At 43.0% G+C, this 20,372-nt stretch overlaps 1 protein-coding gene across 8 annotated transcripts in view; it reads left to right on the plus strand.

The window, feature by feature from the left end:
- LOC309394123 (perilipin-3-like) overlaps positions 1-18,204 on the plus strand; it is a 42,340-nt gene extending 24,136 nt beyond the window's left edge. For 7 of the 8 annotated variants that reach the window (XM_081956912.1, XM_081956918.1, XM_081956913.1 and 4 more), the window contains 5 exons: positions 583-778; positions 6,132-6,214; positions 8,774-9,038; positions 11,539-11,768; positions 17,689-18,204. In XM_081956912.1, the coding sequence (XP_081813038.1) occupies positions 583-778; positions 6,132-6,214; positions 8,774-9,038; positions 11,539-11,768; positions 17,689-18,114 (1,200 nt within the window). In that variant the 3' untranslated portion in view covers positions 18,115-18,204. The remainder of the gene's footprint in view (positions 1-582; positions 779-6,131; positions 6,215-8,773; positions 9,039-11,538; positions 11,769-17,688) is intronic. The other variant, XM_081956919.1, reaches the window with a different exon arrangement.
- The last annotated feature ends 2,168 nt before the right edge of the window (positions 18,205-20,372 follow it).

Genomic DNA, 20,372 nt, shown 5'->3' on the forward strand with positions numbered 1-20,372 from the left:
ATATCACATACTTCTATGTCTGTTTTGGTCAGTTACACAGGCCCACATTCTGGATCTGTTATTTTTTCTATGGAAACAAATGTACGGTAGCTAGACATTTATTCCTTAAAGACCAAATATAATTCCTGCAGATGAGGAATTTAAGGTAATAAGGAAAGTGGTTAAAAGGTAAAAGAGTCTTTGCAGATTTTGCTCCACTACTCGTTGCTGGCTATAGGGGGCGATGGTCATCTATATTTCAAGGCCATTTAGTCCGTGCTGTCCAAAGACATTTCCATGGTTATGTGGCCAGCATGACGTCATGGAGCACTATTAGCTTCCCACCGGAGTGGTACCTATTTATCTATTTGCATTTGCATGTTTTAGAACTGCTAGGTTGGCAGAACCTGGAACAAGGATGGGAGTTCACTCCTTCACAGGGCACTCAGGTCTCTAACCTGGGCTGCCAGCTTTCCAGCCAACAAGCCCAGCAACTTAACCACTGATGCCCCAATAAGGAAAATGCCATGTCTTTTATTCCATTTGTCAACATTTGCTTCTTAATCAATCAGTGATGTGGTTTCTCTTGGTTTTCAATATCAGAATATCTTGAAGAGAGTCAGCAGTCTGCCCTTGGTGTGCTCTGTCTGTGACTTAGTTTCTTCAAACTACACCTCCATTAAGCGGAAAAACTCCTACCTTCAGACAGTGTGTGATGGGGCAGAGAAAGGTGTGAAGAGTCTCACAGGTGCTGCTGTTAGCCGGGCACAACCACTTTTGACCAGTCTGGAACCTCAACGTGAGTAAAATTATCACAGAAAATTTGGCCTTTCTATTGGGCATGAAATGCAGTACTTTGGAATTGATTGAAGAATGGGAAAGAATCATTTTTCGTGAAGTCAGCCAATGATTTCTTATAAAAGTCAAACACCCCTCCCTGCATATGGAGTGATTATAAGATGTAGACACCCTGGAATATCATAAAACTGCCAGTAGATTTAACTGATGTACCAAAACAAAATGGATGATAAATTTCCAGCCATCCTGCCTTGAAGCTTTGGGTGAAGAAAGTGTCGTCCTCCTGCTATTTTGTTTTTTTAAAAAACTGGTGGCATAAATCACCAAAATGTTGCTTCTGAATGGCAACCATCCTAACCTTCTTTTACAAAAAGATCTACAGAAGGCAAGGAGAGTTGCAGGTAGAGTTCAGACTGTAATATCCAGCTGTGTCTTCTGGACGGTCACAGAAGAGAGCAAAATTTGCTTCTTTGAGTATTTATTTTTCTGTGGCTGCCCATCTCACCAACAAGGGATTCTAGGCAGTGTGTCACAAAGCGAAAAACAATAATCATTAAAACCATAAAGATTATAAAAGACAAAAGGTAAAAAAGAAGTTAAAATAAATAGGCAAAGAGTAGGTATTTATTACACTGCAGTCATCTCAATATTTCACCAATCCCACTGGGTTTCCAGCAGTGGTGGAATTCAATTTTTTTTACTACTGGTTCTGTGGGCATGGCAGGGGAAGGATACTGTAAAATCTCCATTCCCTCCCCACTCCAAGGGAAGAATACTATAAAATTCCCAATCCCTCCTGATCAGATGAGACTCGGGAGGCAGAGAATAGATGGGGACGGGACCAGTCAGAGGTGATATTTACCGGTTCTCCGCTCAAAATTTCCACTACCGGTTCTCCAGAACTGGTCAGAACCTGCTGAATGCCACCTCTGTTCTCCAGTCCGAAGGTCTTGAGGGACCTTCAAAAATGTAGAAGAGAAAAACCATCCTCACTCCAGGGTGAAGGATATTCCATAAGATGGGAGCCACAACAGAAGAGCCCCTCCCCAAATAAGATTCCAAGTCCATCCCTTATATCTTCTAGCTGAAACATGAAAGTCTTGGAACTGAAGCTTTGTAGAACAGCTGGGAGCAGTTCTCATTATGGGTTCCATTGTCCTTTATCTAAGCTGTAGGAAGGAGCAAGCAAACAAACTTTGTATGCCTCACTACCCAATAATTTACAAATCAACCTAAAGATTCCTTTTCCAGATTCAAACACTGTTGTTTGCATCATCTATACACTTGGGGTTTTTTTCTTCTAAATATACCCAATTTTTCAGAGTATAAGACGCACCGGAGTATAAGACGCACCAAGATTTTGAAGACGCAAATTTAAAAAAAAAGTTTTTACACTCTGCAGACCTCTTATTTTTCACCAAAATGGGCCCGTTTTTTGTCAAATAAAGGGCATGCATAGCTTTTAGGAGGCTTCCAGAGTGCTCCTGGGGGCTAGGGAGGGGGGCAGAAATGAGCAAAAAAGGCCCATTTTTTTGCTCATTTTTGCCCTCCCTAGCCCCCAGGAGTACTCTGGAAGCCTCCTAACGTTTTTGCACGGCCATTTTTGCAAAGGGGGCAGGGTTTCGGGAGGCCAAAAAGGCTGTATTCAGTGTATAAGATGGACACAGATTTTCACCCTCTTTTTTGAGGGAAAAAGGTGTGTCTTATACTCCAAAAAATACGGTACATCATGTGGAGAACTATTATTCCAATACAGTGTTTCCTCAAAGGTAACTGATAGAGTAGAGTTGTCATGCTTTAAAAATGACTATATTAAAGAAACTAAACTTCTTTTCTGGCATCCATGTAAGTCTAAAAAAGAAGTGCCTACATTAAGAGTTAAGTGGATTCTTTAAAGCCACAGCATTACAGGTAATCCTCCACTTATGACTACAATGGAGCCCAAGTGTCTGTTGTTAAGTGAGACATTTGTTTAGTGAGTTTTGACCCATTTTACAAACTTTATTGCCACAGCCATTCAGTGAGCCGCTGCAGGTGATGAGTTAGTAACCATTCTGGCTTTCCCATTGACTTTGCTTGTCAAAAAGTTGCAAAAGGCAGTCACATGACTTTGGGAAACAGGAATGGTCATAAGCATGAACCAGTTGCCAAGTATCTGAATCTTAATCATGGAGGCGCTACAAAGATTGTAACTGTGAAAAATGGTCATAAGTCACTTTTTTCCCCCAGTGCCGTTGTAACTTTGATGGTCCTTAAATGAACTGTTGCAAATCGAGGACTACCTGTATTCTTCATATCTGCATAGAAGATTACAAAACACTGGGCTGCTTTAATGAACCCCCACAGAGGTTCTGCATTTGCGTGGGCTCTAAAGCCCATCCCCCAAATCATTTTCAAGGCAACAGTGTAGTAGCTCTACAATATGATTTATTGTGTAAACTTCCTCTAGATCAGTGGTTCTCAACTTTCCCAATGCCACGATCCTTTAGTACAGTTCCTCGTGTTGTGGTGACCCCCAACCATAAAATTGGTGTCTCGGTTCCTATGACCATCGAAAAAATGTGTTTTAAGATGGTCTTAGGCGACCCCTGTGGAAGGGTCGTTCGACCCCCAAAGGCGTCCCAATCCACAGGTTGAGAGCCATTGCTCTAGAAACAATAGCTGGCTCACTAAGAAAATGGAATGAGACTAGAATTTCTTCTTTTTTTAAAATAGTTTTTGTTGAACATTTTCAAGTTTAAAAACCACAAGCAAAAAAAGGGACAAAGAAAATACAAGAGAAAATACAAAAACAAATACAAAATAGATAAAAACACAAACAACATAACCACATAATATAATTTGACAGCTTCCCATATCAGTATGTACATTCTGCTTTTGTAGTTTACTATTCAGTTATTGCCTTCTCATAGTTTTTAACAATTCTAATGGTAATGTAATAATTATATTATAGTGTAATAGTATAGTACACATAATCAAATATTACATATATACATTTTTCTTCATAATACAATCAATAGTTTTTAAAACTTTTATTTCTTGTTTTGGCTTCTATTCGCTAGCCACTTATACAGTCTACTCCAAATTTTATAATAGTCAGACTCTTCTCTTTCTTTTAAGCTCAGTAAGAAAATGGAATGAGGCAGAATTTCTTACATCCCCTTAAGTACTCATCCTGTGCGAACCTCAGATTTTCCAGGAACCCATTACTCAGAGATTTGAGGCATCAATGGTTCTTGAAAGCTTGCCTTAGCTATTTTGAGTCCATTCCTGTTCTTTTGAACACGTATGTACAAGTGACAAATACCCCTTATGGGGGCCTTATGGCCAAGATTGAAATGAAACTTGGCACATCTGGCTCTTTCGACGCCTATCTTTGCTTTAGTTCAAATTCACAATATAAAACCGTTACCGAACAATTCAACAACAAATCCTTCTTTGTCCAAAGATCTTGCTTTCAACATGGTAATCAGTTAAGCTCCTTTTGGCATTTATGCAGAGAATTTAGTTGTGGATTAACTAGAATCAACTGGCAATTTTTAAGATTTGCAGCTTCAAATCAGGAGCCAGGCAATCACCGGGCAAATTATAAAGGATACCAAGAATGCAGAAAGAGATCCTTCATCTTTTCTTTTACAGTTTTGCTACATATATTTATTAAGTCAGTTTCTTTATTAAAGAGAGTAAGAGCTCCTAATTGGTATACATTTTTTCCAGCAGAATTACAATATTTTCCTTCCAACTTTTTTTCTTTAAATGGGAACTTTCTTACATGGTGAAACCAAAAACTTCAAGATGTTCACATTTGCACAGAAAAATCTTTCGTAAGGCTTTGTGCTTGGTCCCTCTTGCTTATATAACTGTTTTATGAAGGATGCAATTAAAAGTACTAATAATTGATTTAATTTTTGAATCCCTCACCCAATGCACACTTTTCAAACACTTTTCCTCTTGGCAACGTGGCCTCAAGGCTGTGGCTCAATGAAAATTCTCCATCCTGTGATTGACTGAAGAACTACTTTGAGTCTTTATCACATAAAAACATGATGTTTTGGGAGCGTTCAGTCTTAAATCTGTTTCAACATCCATATCAATTGTTATAGGGTTTCATATCCATATCAATTGTTAAACGGTATAGGGTTTCCTGCCTAGGCAGGGGGTTGGACTAGAAGACCTCCAAGGTCCCTTCCAACTCTACTATTGTATTGTATTGTATTGTATTGTATTGTATTGTTTTAGACAACATTTAGAATGTCTGCTTCCCCTTCTGCCATGTTCTCTGTGCAGCCATCTCTGTAAACAACTTGTGATAATATACTATTTTGTATGCCATTCTGTAGCAGACAATTGTATCATAAAGTATATCTCAGTATGCAGTTCGGAAGGATAATTGTATTCTAACCTTCATGTTAAAGTGCAAATTAAAGTGGCCCTCTTAAAGATCTAGCAGTGTGTTAGGAAATAGTTGTCTTAGAGAGGTAACAACCCTAGTCAGACATTTCAACTTTACAAATAATAAACAAATTCAAAAACAAGGTAGAAAACATTTGGATTTTGCTTGTTATTTCTAATCCCTCTTCGTGTGAAGTGTTAATACCACTTTATAAGGCCTTGGTAAGGCCACACTTGGAATGCTGCATCCAATTTTGGTTGCCACGATGTAAAAAAGATGTTGAGACTCTAGAAAGAGTGCAGAGAAGAGCAACAAAGATGATTAGGGGACTGGAGGCTAAAACTATGAAGAACGGTTGCAGGAACTGGGTATGTCTAGTTTAATGAAAAGAAGGACTAGGGGAGACATGATAGCAGTCTTCCAATATCTCAGGGGCTGCCACAAAGACGAGGGAGTCAACCTATTCTCCAAAGCACCTGAGGGCAGGACAAGAAGCAATAGGTGGAAACTAATCAAGGAAAGAAGCAATTTAGAATTAAGGAGAAATTCCCTAACAATTAGAACAATTAATTAGTGGAACAACTTGCCTCCAGAAGTTGTGAATGCTCAAAGTTCTGAAGTTTTCTCAAAACTGCGTACGCACACACAGTTGTTAAACCGGTAGGATCCCACCACTGTGCTTAATGTTATTCTTATGAGTTTGTAACAAAACTTTTGTAGGTGTGACCTCTTTCAATCAATGGCTGAATTCCCACAATGAGATAGAATACATTCAAACAAGCCACTTTATGACTTTGTGCAGTGTGAACTCAATTCTTATATTTTGCAAAATAGTGATTGTAACTAATGTAGGAAACTGGCTTACGATTTTGTTCCTAAACCATAAAAATCCCAAATCCTAAATATTGTGACGAACCTAAAAGTGACTGCAAATCCCTATCTTTCCCTTGTCTTTCATTAGTTGCAATAGCAAACAAGTATGTATGTCGTGGCCTAGATACAGTGGAACAGAAGGTGCCAATTCTGCAACAAAGGGCTGACCAGGTAGCTTTTTTAGCTTTTTTAAAAAAAACCCTGAAAATATCTTAGTATGAAGGAAGAAAGCATCTATCAATCTTGGCCCAATCCTTGTTTTAGTATGCCATGCGAAGTGATCCATCAGAGTTATTTTGGAGTCAGGTGGTACATATGTGCCATGTACGTACAGGGGTGGGCTTCAAAAATTTCAGCAATGGGTTCTCTGCTCGGTTGCTGGGTGGGCGTGGCCATGGTGGGCGTGGCCTAGTTGGCCTCCTGCACCATGGCGGGGTGGGGGTCACGTTCCCCAGGCTCCTGAGGCTTTCCTTGAGCCTCTGGGAGGACAAAAACTGCCTCCCCTGGGCTTTTGGGAGGCCTGATTTTCCCCCTCCCCAAGCCTCCATGCAGGCCCTGCACTTACCTCGCATCCAAAATGGGCTGTGTGGAGACTCCTGAGAGGGGAGTGGTGGCAGGGGCAGGGAGTGGTGGGCGGGGCCAGCCAGTGGTGGGATTTGGAGGTTCTCCAAACCGTCCATAACGTTAGCTACGGGTTCTCCCAAACCCAGGTGCACCCATAGCATCCCACTCCTGTGTATGTATGTATGTACCGGTACCCTGTTTCCCTGAAAATAACCCTTCCCCAGATGATAAACCCAATAGGGCTTTTGAGTGCATGCATTAAAATAAGCCCTCCCTGAAAATAAGCCCTCCCTGAAAATATTGCAACACAGCACCAGCCATGAGGTGACCACTTCCTGCACCTTAAAAATAATAAGACCTCCCCAAAAATAAGGCCAAGTGCTTATTTCGTGGGGTCAAAAGAAAATAAGACCCTGTCTTACTTTCAGGGAAACACGATATATATGTATATATGTACTGATATGTATGTATATATGTACCGGTATGTATGTGAATGAATGAATGAATAAGACATTTGATTAACCTTCCACAGTCAGATGCCTGTGTCTTCCAGGTGTGCTCTACTTTAGCATTTTGGAAAGCACAAAGGCATGGAAGGCTACTTTAGATAATGTCTTATGTTTCTGTAAAGACCATTTCAAATAACAGTAGGCGAAGCCCAGTATTTCACACTAGTTCAACAGAGATTATTTACAGTTTTGGCTCCTTTATTTGCTCAGAAGCAAATTACAGCCAGAATCATTGCATGAACCAGAAACAGCAGAGGCATAGTAGAAGTGATTCTATGCTTTGCTGAGCTACACACTTTCTTTGTTACCTGCCTGCTTTTAAAGAAAAATATTATTGCCTATGTAGCTCAGCTTTCTTCACTCAGGAAGTAGGCTGGCTAAAATAATAACTGGTGCAAGCTTTAAAATGTCTGTCTGTCTGTCTACCTGACCAATTTACAGTAAACTTTGGGAGGGGGGGTATGCAGAAGAAACATTAAAAAAAACCTTGAAATATTTTTTTTAAAAGCTTGAAAGATATTTTTTTTAAAGAGGGTCAGAGAGAAGGTAAGCAGAGGTGGGTTCTTACCAGTTCAGACCGGTTCAGCTGAACCGGTAGTGATTTGGCAGCCTAGGTCACTGGGACCGGCAGCGACCCAAGCCTCTCACACCCCTGAACTGGTTCTCTCACGGGGCCACCATTTTGATTTTTGGTTCTGGGCATGCGCAGAACAATTGTAATTGCACTGATGCATTTATTTTTTAACATACTGCACATGCGCAGACCTATATTTTGTGCAAATGCGTGTGCGCGCAAGTGAAGCTAAAATGCATGCACAAAATGTTTGCATGCACCGATGCATTTATTTTTTAACATTCTGCACATGCTCAGACCTATTTTTGTGCAAATGCGTGCACACGCAAGCGAAGCTAACATGCATGCACAAAATGTTTGCACGCACCGATGCATTTATTTTTTAACATTCTGCACATGCGCAGACCTATTTTTGTGCAAATGCGTGCACGCGCAAGCGAAGCAAACATGCATGCACAAAATGTTTGCATGCACCGAACCGGCAGTAATACCGGGAGCAACCCACCCTTTAAGGTAACCAATTGTAAAGAAAAACAATTCCCCCCTTTTGTATTTTGTATACAAGGGGATGGGGATTTGAAATAAATAAAAATGGGGATATCTGCTCTCATCTTGGCATATTAACCTATGGGTTCTAAAATTTGATCTTCCGTGCAGCTTTATCTCCCCGCTTTGCTGCACAAAAAGAAAAACGGACCAAGGGCATCCATAGAAGAAGGCTTTTAAAAAAGATCAAAATGGCAGCCACTACTGGGACATCACAGCCACCATCTTGCCTTCATTTATCCTCTCTCCAAAGAGATGCCTGGGAATTGGAGCTGTAAAGTTTTAAAAAGAATCAAAGCGAATGTCATTCTGTGAAACACACTTAAATGCAAGTCCTACCTCCTGATGTGAGAAAGACAGCTTAATCCAGGGGTGTTCAATTGGTGGCCCAGGGGCTGGATGCATCACATGAAGGCCACGCCCACCTCAGCTCTGCGAAGGGAAAAATGTCACGATACGTCACATGACAGCAACGTGACGCCGCGGGTTTGACACCCATGGCTTAATCCAAAATGACCTCTCTTCTGTCTCCTACAGGTTGTGTCTGGTACAAAAGAACTGATGACTTCTAAAGTCACTAATGCCAAGAACGCAGTGACTCGCAAGTTTTCAGGGATGGTCGGCATGACCAAAGATGTGGTTCAGACGGGTGTGAAAACCACGGCCTCCCTAGTGAGCAGCAGCATGACAGTGGTGATGGGAACAAGAATGGGGAAGATGGCCAAGAACAGTGTGGAAACCGTGCTGGGCCGGTCCCATGCATTTATAGATCACTACCTTCTCATCAGTGATGAAGACCTGAGTAAGTGCCCTGTAGAAACCCTAAGAATGTGTTTGTGTGTGTGTGTGTGTGTGTGTGTGTGTGTGTGTGTGTATTTGTGTTACAACCCCTGGTATGCCCAAATATGGGAGGGAGCTCACTACTCCCCCTTTCTGTCCTTCGGCTCATTACAGAAAACCATCCAGGCAGAAAACCATATTTTTATTTTTAATATTGCCTTTTTATATTTGTGTTGTATTTGTGCTGATAAATAAATAAATAAAGGGAGACTAGTATAGATCTATTTCAAGCTATTTATTCCCAGTAAGGGTATGGCTAGCTGATGAGAGCTAAATAGCTTGAAATAGATCTATACTAGTCTCCCTTTATTTATTTATCAGCACAAACTCCCCCCCCCAAAAAAGAGGGTGAAAATATGGGTGCGTCTTATACACTGAATACAGCATTTTTGGCCTCCTGAACCATCACCCCCTTCACAAAAATGGACATGCAAAGGGTTTGGGAGGCCTGCAAAGTGCTCTGGGGGCTGGAGAGGGCAAAAATGGGCCATTTTTGGCTTGTTTTTGCTCCCCCAAACCCCAAGAGCACTTTGCAGGTCTCTCAAACTCTCTGAATGTCTTGTTTTTCACAATAAAAAGGAGGCATGCGGGGGGGTTGGGAGGCTTGCAGAGTGCAAAAACTTTTTTAAAAAATTTACCTCTTCAAAATCTTGGTATGTCTGATACTCTACTGTGTCATATAGTCTGAAAAATATGGCATCTATACCTGGGAATGGTTCTGGGTGTTAATGTTTTGGGCAAATAAGGAAGCACCACTGGAAGAGAATTTTGATTCCAGGATAGGTAGGACAAGATCTTTAGAGGTGGGACTTATGCTGCAGAATCTTTTGACTCTTTAGAGCAGGGGTGTCAAACTCAAGGCCCGGGGGCTGGATCCAGCCTGTGGGATGCTTAAATCTGACCCACGTGGCCACCCTGGAAATAGCAAAGGTCTGGCCCGTGGTACCTCTGTCCCGGTGACCAACTCAGTTTGAATCTTGTAACATTTTCCTGGGACACAAATACTTGCCTTCATGTGTATTATGTTCATTCTTCTCATATACCTTCCAAGCATCTCTGGGAGCTGGGCAGCATATACATGTAATTAATAATAATAATACCGTGTTTTCCCGAAAATAAGACAGGGTCTTATTTTCTTTTGATCCCCCCCAAAATAAGCACTTGGCCTTATTTTCGGGAGGTCTTATTATTTTTGAGGTGCAGGAGGTGGTGAGCGTGGTCACCTCATGTCTGCTGCTGTGTTGCAATATTTTGGGGAAGGGCTTATTTTCGGGGGAGGGCTTATCTTGGCGCATGCGCTCAAAAGCCCGATTGGGTTTATTCTCCAGGGAGGTCTTATTTTCATGGAAACTGAGTAGAAAAATGCACACCTTGACAACATTTCAACAGTTACAAAAAACTACGCTGTTTGGATCTGTACTGATAGTACACTGATAGATTACAACATCCCAGGTTCTTGAGGAGAACTCAGTGCAAATGAAGGCCAACACCAGCTAAAGAACTGGCAGTGGTGATTTCACATTGTTGTGTAGATAATAATAATAACAATAACCTACCCTGGGGCAATCTTGCAAATGTAAGAACAAAATTGGAGAGAAAAAAGGCCTGCTTTGTCCTATCTCAAATGTGATCAGTCTGTGAGGTGATGATATTTGTGAACACCAATATCTGCCACACCTGCTTGGACATAGGGGGCACAAAGTGGCAACAATAAATAAAATGCCATCCAAAGATATGGGCATATCTTCTAACGAAGGAGTCCAACAAAATTCTCCATTTAAGGTGAGAAGAGTTTTGTAAAGTTCTTGCTAAAGAGGTAGTCTTCGACTTACGAACGAAACTGTGCCTAAAATTTCTGTTGCTACACTAGGCAGCTGTTAAGTGAGTTTTGCCCCATGTTTTGGCCCTTTTTGGCCACAGTTGTTCAGCAATTCACTGCACTTCTTAAATGAATCATGCAGTTGTTAAGTAAATCTTCCTTTCTCCATTGACTTTGCTTATCGGAAGCCCGTTTGGGAAGGTTAGAAATGGTGATCGCAGAACCCCAGGATGCTTCAACCTGTCGTATGCAAGTCGCCAAGCACCCAACTTTTGATCATGTGACCCCAATGGTTTGTAACAGAGGTGGGTTGCTACTGGTTCGCACCGGTTCGGGTGAACCGGTAGGGGAAATTGGGACTGAGTCGGTAGGGGTGACAGGCTGGCCACGCCCCTGAACCAGTTCCCTGGTCACTGCTGCCGTTGCCGGCTTGTTTTTCAGTCATTTTTTCATGTTCTGCACATGCAATTTATAGGCAACTTCGCAGCGCGCGTGAAGCAAACTGGCAGCAACACCGGCAGTTACCCACCCCTGGTTTGTGAGTGTGAAAAACTTTTTTTTCAGTGCTGTTGTAACATTGAACGGTCACTAAATGAATAGTACTAAGTCGAGGACTACCTGTATCCTTTCCTCTTACTTTTAGAGCCTGTTATTTACACTGCCTTCCTCCTTTCAGTGGATCTGAAAACATGTTCTCAAGGGACAGGGATGGATCCTGTGCAGGAAGTGCAGACACAGATCAAGTGCAATGGCTACTTGGCCTGCGTGCTTTCTCTCTTGAATAAATTCCAACGCTATATATCCCAGCAATCCTGGTGCCATCTGAGGAATGCTAACGAGAGTCTCCATATAGTCCTTGAAAACACCTTTTCGGTAAGTCTCAGTAGCTCTCCATTCTTTCTTTGACTGTCCTTGGAAGAAAACACTGGCCTCCATATTTATTGAACACATTTCTGCACCTATTACTGCATCTATGAGGGAAAGGAGGGGGGGTGTCAAAAAACCCAAAATGGCATCCAGTCCTGCACATTCAAAGAAACCATTGTTAGAGCTGCCTCAGCTTGAACCTGTTCTGACCTAGGCTTCCCAAGAGCATGAAGCAAACTCCTTGTTCCGGCAAAAACCCTTTTTATTAATTTACTGTGAATTCTGATCATTCACATCCAGTAAAGTCTTTCAAGGGAGGATTTACAGTCACAGTCCTTATCTGCCCTGGAGAGCTGCCAGGCCAATATCTGCAAAACTTGGCAAGGACTCTTGGAGAGTCACGAACCAATGAAGTAAACTAATTGTCTCCTGCAAACTCCACTCCCCTTTCTCTCTTCTTTTATTTCCTCTGGGAGGGGCCATTCATCGTCTACCTGTGGCCTTACTCCCAAGTCGCCCCCTGTTCTTTAGCTGTTCCCTTCATCTGGCAACTCTGCGCATGCGCACACTGGGAACAGGCTCCAGCTGTTTGTCTGCCTCACTGATGTCTGACTCTGGAGGCAGCTGATAACTGGCATACAGCTCTGTCCCTTTCTCTGCCTCCGACCCAGAGCCCTCATCAGAGCCTTCCTCAGACTCCAGGACTGGCCCATGTTCCTCCCCAATCTCCTCACTGTCTGAATCTGCTGCCAGCTCCACTGGCTGCTGATAGGCCACAACAGAACCTCTGAGTAAGAATACTGTTTAACTCCATTTGATAAAGGTATAGTTTACTAGGCGTCAAGTGAATTACAGTAATTCATAGGCAGAACTGAGAATCACGTGCCAAAAATCCCCAAATCTAACTTTTTCCTCCCTTAATTGCCTCACATGACAGCTCTCCCCCACGTCCAATCAAATTCATACACAATGCTTTCAGGTCACTTCAGGTGTAGTTTTGGTATGCATTTGCATTCCGTTTCCAGTGGATTGTCCTTGAAGCCCATCACTCTCAGAGAGATACAGTGAAGTTTCATTACCTTGAAGCATCCCCTTCTTCCATCCAGCCCATACTTGAGTTCAGGGCAGAGGATACTGAATTGGTTGTGAAGGACAAGAGTGAGGTGACAACTGACAGTCATCTTGATTTTTTGGACCCAACCCCTGGTATGACCAAATATGGGAGGGAGCTCACTCCTCCCTCTTTCGGCTCATCACAGAAAACCATCCAGGCAGAAACCCATATTGTTATTTTTAATGTTGCCTTTTTATATTTGTGTTGTATTTGTGCTGATAAAATAATATTTGGTCATACCAGGGGTTGTAACACAAACACATACTTATTTCCCTGGCTCAGCTGATAAAGGAGGAGAAGCCTGTGGCATAATGGCTAAGACTCTTGCCTAGTGTATATATATATACTATATATATACTATATATATATATATATATATATATATATATATATATATATATATATGTATGTATGTATGTATGTATGTATGTATGTATGTATGTATGTATGTATGTATGTATGTATGTGTATATATATATATATATATATATGCTGGTTTTGTTGTATTCGGGTCTTCTCCCGTGTAGGATTGAGATTGTCTTTGCAACGTTTCAGCGAGATCGCACTCGCCATCTTCAGGCTGTGGTCTTAAAGTGTGACCGGAGCTGCCTGTATATATATTTAAAAATCTTGAACAAAATTGAAATAATTGTTGGATTACCTCCATTATACATCTGTGTACATTTATGAGAGAGATGGTTCACCCATACATATTGATGATTGGCTCAATGTGTGGTAGTTGTCCTTCAGTGAGTCCATCGGGCTGTTTCCAGAAAGTGAGAGAGATGGAGTATGGCTCAATTCACACAACATAATAGATTAATGCAGTATTTCCTAACTTTGGCCACTTAAAGATGTATGGATTTCAACTACCAGAATTCCCCAGCCAGTGACCAAAGTTAGGAAATATTGCATTAGGGTAACAAGCATTGGTAGTTTGCAACTCAGTGATGTGGGAACTCAGCTCTTCTCTTAACATGTTCCATGATATCGGTCACTGCTTTAAATCAGAATAAGGCTAATCTTGGAGGAGCATAGTGTATTATGTGAATAGTGTGTGATTTGTAGGGTTTTTTATAGCCAGGTTGAACATTATCTGGACCCAATCTTATATATAGCAATGATATCAACTCCCCCCCCCAAAAACCAAGACCAAAATTGTTGGCTTTTATTCTTGCTTCTTTCGCCCCATTTTAACTAACACCAGTCCCTACCAGGTGCCTACCATGTTTGTTTGTTTTTTATTTCAATGAAAAGATTTTTAAAAAGAAAAATCACTCTGAGAAAAAAAAAAAATTTGGACTAGCTCAAGAACCTAGAAATCAGACTAAGTTGATTGTACGGCTTGTTTATTTTTAAAGAATAAATGCTTTCCCAAACCTGGTGCCCTATGAATATGAAACTATAACTCCCAGGATCCCTAATTCACAGGTTGGGTGCTCCATTCCAGAAAAGTGTCAAATTGTAGAAGATTGCTCAAATGTTTTAACGAAATTCATTTGTTTTGAAATCTTGGATCTATTCAGCCTGTGTGAAGTCAATCGGAAATTAGAAATCAAATGTAAATAAGCGTGCCGAGTTGACTCCTTCAGTTGGCTGGTGCCTGGGGGAGGATGGGGAGAGAAAGGGCATTTCTGCACCTGTGCAATGTCTGCCCCTTGCCTGGAGCTGCCCGAGATGTTGAAGTGATGATGTTTGGGGACATCAAACCAGATTACATTGGTTCAGCCCTCCACAAGAGTCTCCGTTTCTCTTAAAAAAATTAATTGCCCACCTATGATATACAGGGGTGGGCTACTGGGGGTTTGCATGTGTTTGAGTGATCCTCTAGCTAAGATTCTGCCCAGTTTGGCAAACCCCCAAATGGCCTCCCCTCCCGCCCCTACCCTCCCAGGAGACTCCACGCGGCCTATTCATCATACCAGGTAAGTGCAGGGACCGCGCAGAGGCTCGGGGAGGGGGGGGGGAACGGGCCTACCAGAGATTTTGGAAGTCTGGAAGTGAGCCTGTTTCCGGCCTCTGGAGCCCGGGGAAAGCAGTTTTCACCCTCCCGGAAGCTCGAGGAAAGCCTCTAGAGCATGGGGAGGGTGAAAAACGGGCCTACCGGAAGTTTGAGAACTCCAGAAACAGGCCTGTTTCCAGCATTTGGAAGGCCTCCGGAGCCCAGGGGAGGCTGTTTTTCACCCTCCCAGAAGCACGAGGAAAGCCTCCAGAGACTGGGAGTGCGAAAAACATCCCACCACCACCACTATCACCGTGGTGCAGAGGCCGACTAGGCCACCCGCACCCAGCAACGGGCAGCGAACCTGTTGCTGCAATTTTTGAAGCCCACCCCTGCATTCAACAGAAGTCCATCACAATTGAGCTATGAACGCCCTTACAGGGAGCAAGTCCATAGACCCGGGTCAACATTTCTCTCCTTTCCCATAGCTCTTTGACTTTGAAAAGTGACTGGTTTTCCATGAGCAAATATATTTGCTTCCATTCATGGCTGCTTAAAATAGATTTGAGTAATAGCCTCTGCCAAGCAGCTTCTGACATGATAAATTTGTTGACCTATGTGCAACCACAATACTCAAGGGAGTTATTATCTAAAGTACAGGAACCTCATGGAAAGCCAGAGTCACATCTAGTTCTGCAGGATCGCAGGGAAAAAGATACAACCAGCTCGTGTCAGGCCTTGAAGTATTCCTTGTAGCCAGGGTTAGCTGGAACTCATCCAAGGAAAGTAGTTGCCTCAACAATAGAGAACGGTCTTCTAAAGCAGGGCCATCAAACTCGCTGGCCACGCCCCCACACCCGGTTTAGCGAAGGGGGGGGAAAGTCGCAATACATCACATGACGCTGCCATGACATCGCGAGTTTGACACCCCTATTCTAAAGGCTGAAGCTGCTATTAATCCCATTTACCCACTTTTCTAAAGAGTCTTTGCTCAGGTCCATAACCATGGGCTCAAGAGTTGCCCTTCAGGACTGTAGAAATCCATTAAGCACATATCTTGTGCTCTGAACCAGCAGTTACCAACTGATGGTCCACGGACCACTGGTAGTCCGTGAGAAAAAACATTTGCATTTTTAAAATATTGCATTAAATACTATTTTGTAGGGACGCTCAGTGGCTAAGACGCTGAGCTTGTCGATCAGAAAGGTCGGCAGTTCGAATCCCTAGCACCGCGTAACAGAGTGAGCTCCCGTGACTTGTCCCAGCTTCTTCCAACCTAGCAGTTCGAAAGCATTTAAAAATGCAAGTAGAAAAGATAGGAACCACCTTTGGTGGGGAGGTAACAGCGTTCTGTGCACCTTTAGCGTTGAGTCATGTAATTTGCCTGCCTTAATTGATTTTATTTGGAATGTTGTGTGAACGATTATTGGCTACTCTTGTTTTACTTTTCCCAATAACTCCCTTTTTGAAAAACATCTAGAGATTTGGCTTCATTGGTTCAGAAAAGGCAGATAAGTGCACTTCTTCCGAAAGCCTGCCCCTATGCAAAACTGCATGATTGCACAACGCCCCCTTGTGTTTCAAGAATAATTTCAGTTTTGAATTGTTCGCTTCAGGTAGGAAGATCCAAAGTAGCTTCCTTTCTATTTTTTCCCCCTAGAACTGGGCTTAAGAGAAACTCCTTACTAGAAGAGTTAAAGATCCCCAGTTAAACTGAGAGGATTGGGGAATTAAATTAACCCTGGGGGGTTAAATTATTTGTCGTTGTAACGTAAGGTAATTATTAGCATACATCAAGCTATTGCTAAAGGCATAAGAACTACAGGTATTTCTCAACTTAAAAAGTTGTTTCATGGTGGTGCAGTGATTAGAATGCAGCATTGCAGGCTAATTCTGCCAAGTTCCAGCAGTTCGATCCTCACCAGGCTCAAGGTTGACTCAGCCTTCCATCCTTCTGAGGTTGGTAAAATGAGGCCTCAGATTGTTGGGGGCAATATGTTGACTCTGTAAACCACTTAGAGAGGGCTGTAAAGCACTATGAAGTGATACATAAGTATACGAGCTGTTGCTATTCCTAATGCTACCACCACAATTGAACAAGATTTCAATCATTAAACAATACAGTCATTAAAGTAAATCACCATTGTATTATTGGTCCTAATTTTATTATTTTTACTGCAGTCATTAAGCAAATCCAGCTTCCCCTATTGATTTTACTCACTGGAAGCTACTACGAAATCATGATCACTTAACTGCAGGATGCTGCAACCCTCACAAGTAAAGAGCTTGTTACCAAGGGCCCAAACCACGATCACATGACCGCAGGGAGCATTGTGACGGTCGTAACCTCAAGGAGTGGCCATAAATTGCTTTTTTTCAGGCTCATGCTAACTTTGAACTGTTGCTAAATAAATGGTCATAAGTTGAGGACCACCTGTAGTGGGAAAACCCCCCCCCCAACAATCGTGTCATAATATAAGTCACATTGAAATCTATCTAGCAAGAGGCCATAGCTGAGTGATAAAAATGCCTGGCTTGTCGAGATGAGTCAGATTCATGGCTGACATTCCAGGAAGCCACCTTCGCTGGCTGAGGAATTCTGGGAGTTGAAGTCCACAAGTCTTAAAGTTGCCAAGGTTGGAGACCCCTGCTTTAAAGAGCAGCAATGGAACAATGGTTTAACTCAGGGGTGTCCAAACGTGGGAACTTTAAGACTTGTGGACTTCAACTCCCAGAATTCCTGGCTGGGGAATTCTGGGAGTTGAAGTCCACAAGTCTTAACGTTCCCAAGTTTGGACCCCTCTGGTTTAACTAGAAGACATTTCCAATTCTAATAATCCCTGGTGTATTTTTTTTTCTTCACCCTCCAGGACTGGAAAGGTTGGCTAATAGCCTTGTATTACACCATAACACTTCCCGTGAGGACTGTCTACCTGATCCTCATCTTTACTGTTGAAGAATTGTCCGCCAAATTTAATGAGAGCGTCCCCCAAGCGTGTTACATCCTAGAAGACCTCAAGTTGGTCCTGTCGGCTCTCACTTGCCTTCAGGAACTCTGCTGGAAAATCTTTGCCCGTGTCTGGGAGAAAATGTCTGAGGAGGAAAACCTCAACACCGTTTTGAACTATATCGTGCAGACCCTTCCCTTCTGTTTCTTTGCAAATCACTGCAAATGTAGGACCTCCACCAACAGCACAGCAAAAGCTTTGAAGGCCATTCAGAGGGTGCAGGCCTCGAAGGACAGTCTCCTTGGACTGGTTGGAAGCGGGATTTCTTCAATAGCTGCGGCCACTTGAACCCTGCATCTGGTCACCCGTGGGGGGGGGGAAATAAAAGGGAGATGCAGGGGTTTGGACATATGAAGGGGTTGGCTCTTAACCGAAATCCCAGGGCAATTGCAAGCTTACAGTAAAATAGGAAATTGACTATCTGACACGTTTGTGTGTGTTTTTCTTATTCTTCGCGGCCATCTCTGGATCCCATGCAACCTACTGGGCGAGAGATGGAAAGGGAAAGCAGAACAGTACCAGAATCTCAAAGTCCTCATATTATTGTAAAGTTGAAGGGTCCAACAATGCCAACAATGATTGTTCCTTAGAAGCAGAGGTGGTATTCAGCAGGTTCTGACCAGTTCTGGAGAACCGGTAGCGGAAACTTTGAGTAGTTCAGAGAACCGGTAAATACCACCTCTGGCTGGCCCCGCCCCTATCTATTCGCTGCCTCCTGAGTCCCAGCTGATTGGCTAGGTCTTCTTCTGTTGCCCTGCACAGGAGAACATAGCTGGAAAGCAGGTTAATGGGATGGGGAGGGAATGGGGATTTTGCAGTATCCTTCTCCCGGAGTGGGGTGGTAATGGAGATTTTAACAGTATCCTTCCCCCAGGAGTGGGGAGGGAATAGGGATTTTGCAGTATCCTTTCCCTCCCATGCCCACCAAGCCATGCCATGCCCACAGAACCGGTAGTAAAAAAATTTAAATCCCACCACTGCTTAGAAGAGTTCCATTTTGGAACCAGATTCTAGGGGAAGTAAATCCTAGATTTAATCCTAAATAGTGATAAAATAAGGTGCAAGAAGGAATTCTTATGGAATCAACTGGAAAGGACAATGATTCATGTTAATTTCAGTCCATCCATAGGCAAACGCAAACTGCCAGCTGGGTCTAATACAGTCTAATGCATTTAATTCAAAAGAGGAAACTGGGATTTTATCAATCCAATAGAAAAAGTCAGGTGTGCCAAATCTCTTCCTGATTCCTGCAGGTTGTTAAAACCTAGCAAGTTTTACATTTATGTTTAACACATGTTGAGGTCACAACATCCGTAGATAGCTTCCAGGCAGCCTTTTTTTTATTTTCTACTTCTTAACTGACAACTATTTCATCACACCATTTTTTTGGTTTGTAATCTTGTGACTCCTGTCTATCCCACTGTCTCGGGCAAGACTTTTCACACTCATCCATTCCTACTCTAAAATGATGATTATTAGGTTGTCATCAATGGGCAGTTTGAGTTAATAAGCAATGCAATTTCAGAAATCAGGATAAACCAAATGACCACATAAGCCCCAACTGCAGATACGTTATTCGTAATTACTGTCAGAACTTTTGTATTATCTGGGTGATTCAGTCTACTCCACAGAGAGCTTCAAACGGCTTAGAAAGAATTGTGCAATTCCTATTACTCTACTAAGAAGAGCAAGATGATGACACAATTACATTTATAAATCGCCTTTTTGGTATAGGTCAGTGATGGCAAACCTTTTCGGCACTGAGTACCCAAACCGGAATGTACATGCATGTGCGAGCGCCAGAAACCCAAAGGCCAGCTGGCCAGTGCGCATCAGTGGTGGGATACAACCGGTATGCCCCGGTACGGGAGCACCAGGTACCATTGTGGTACGGTGCTGTGGAGGGCCCACCCACCCGCCAGCTCTCCTTACTTCCATTTGAGCCGACCGAGACATTTGCGCAAGCGCATGGAGTGTATGGCGCCTGCGCAATGCTCCAGAGTGCAGCTGGAGCATCGTGGGAGGTGAGTACGCATGTGTGTGTGTGCACATGATGGACACCTAGCCCCGTTGCAGCATACTGGTTGCAACAGGAGCCGGAATTCACCACTGGTCTGCATGCCCGTGCCGGCCAGCTGGTCTTCAGGTTTCTGGCACGCGCATGCTTGCTGGTCAGCTGGTCTTCGCACGCGCCAGAGCACCGGAAACATGAAGACCAGGCTGGCTGGTGCACGCATGCCTGGGTTTTGGCCATTTTTCCAGCCGTTTTCCAGCCCCTGCGAAGACCAGTTGGCCAACACATATGTAGGTGCCAGTAACCAGAAGAGCAGCTGGCGATGGTGTGAGTGCCCACAGAGAGGGCCCTGCGTGTCACCTCTAACACCTGTGCCATAGGTTCCCCATCATGGCTAGAGGTAGTTCTCGACTTGTGACCACAATGTAGGGCAAAATTTCCGTTTTGTCCCATTTGGCGATCTTCCTTGCCATCATTGTTACGTGAATCATTCAGGCATTCAGCAAACCTGGCTCCCCCCCCCCCCCCTGAC

This window comes from Natrix helvetica, assembly GCF_964273705.1.
Source record: "Natrix helvetica genome assembly, chromosome: 6".
NCBI classification, from domain to species: Eukaryota; Metazoa; Chordata; class Lepidosauria; order Squamata; family Natricidae; genus Natrix; species Natrix helvetica.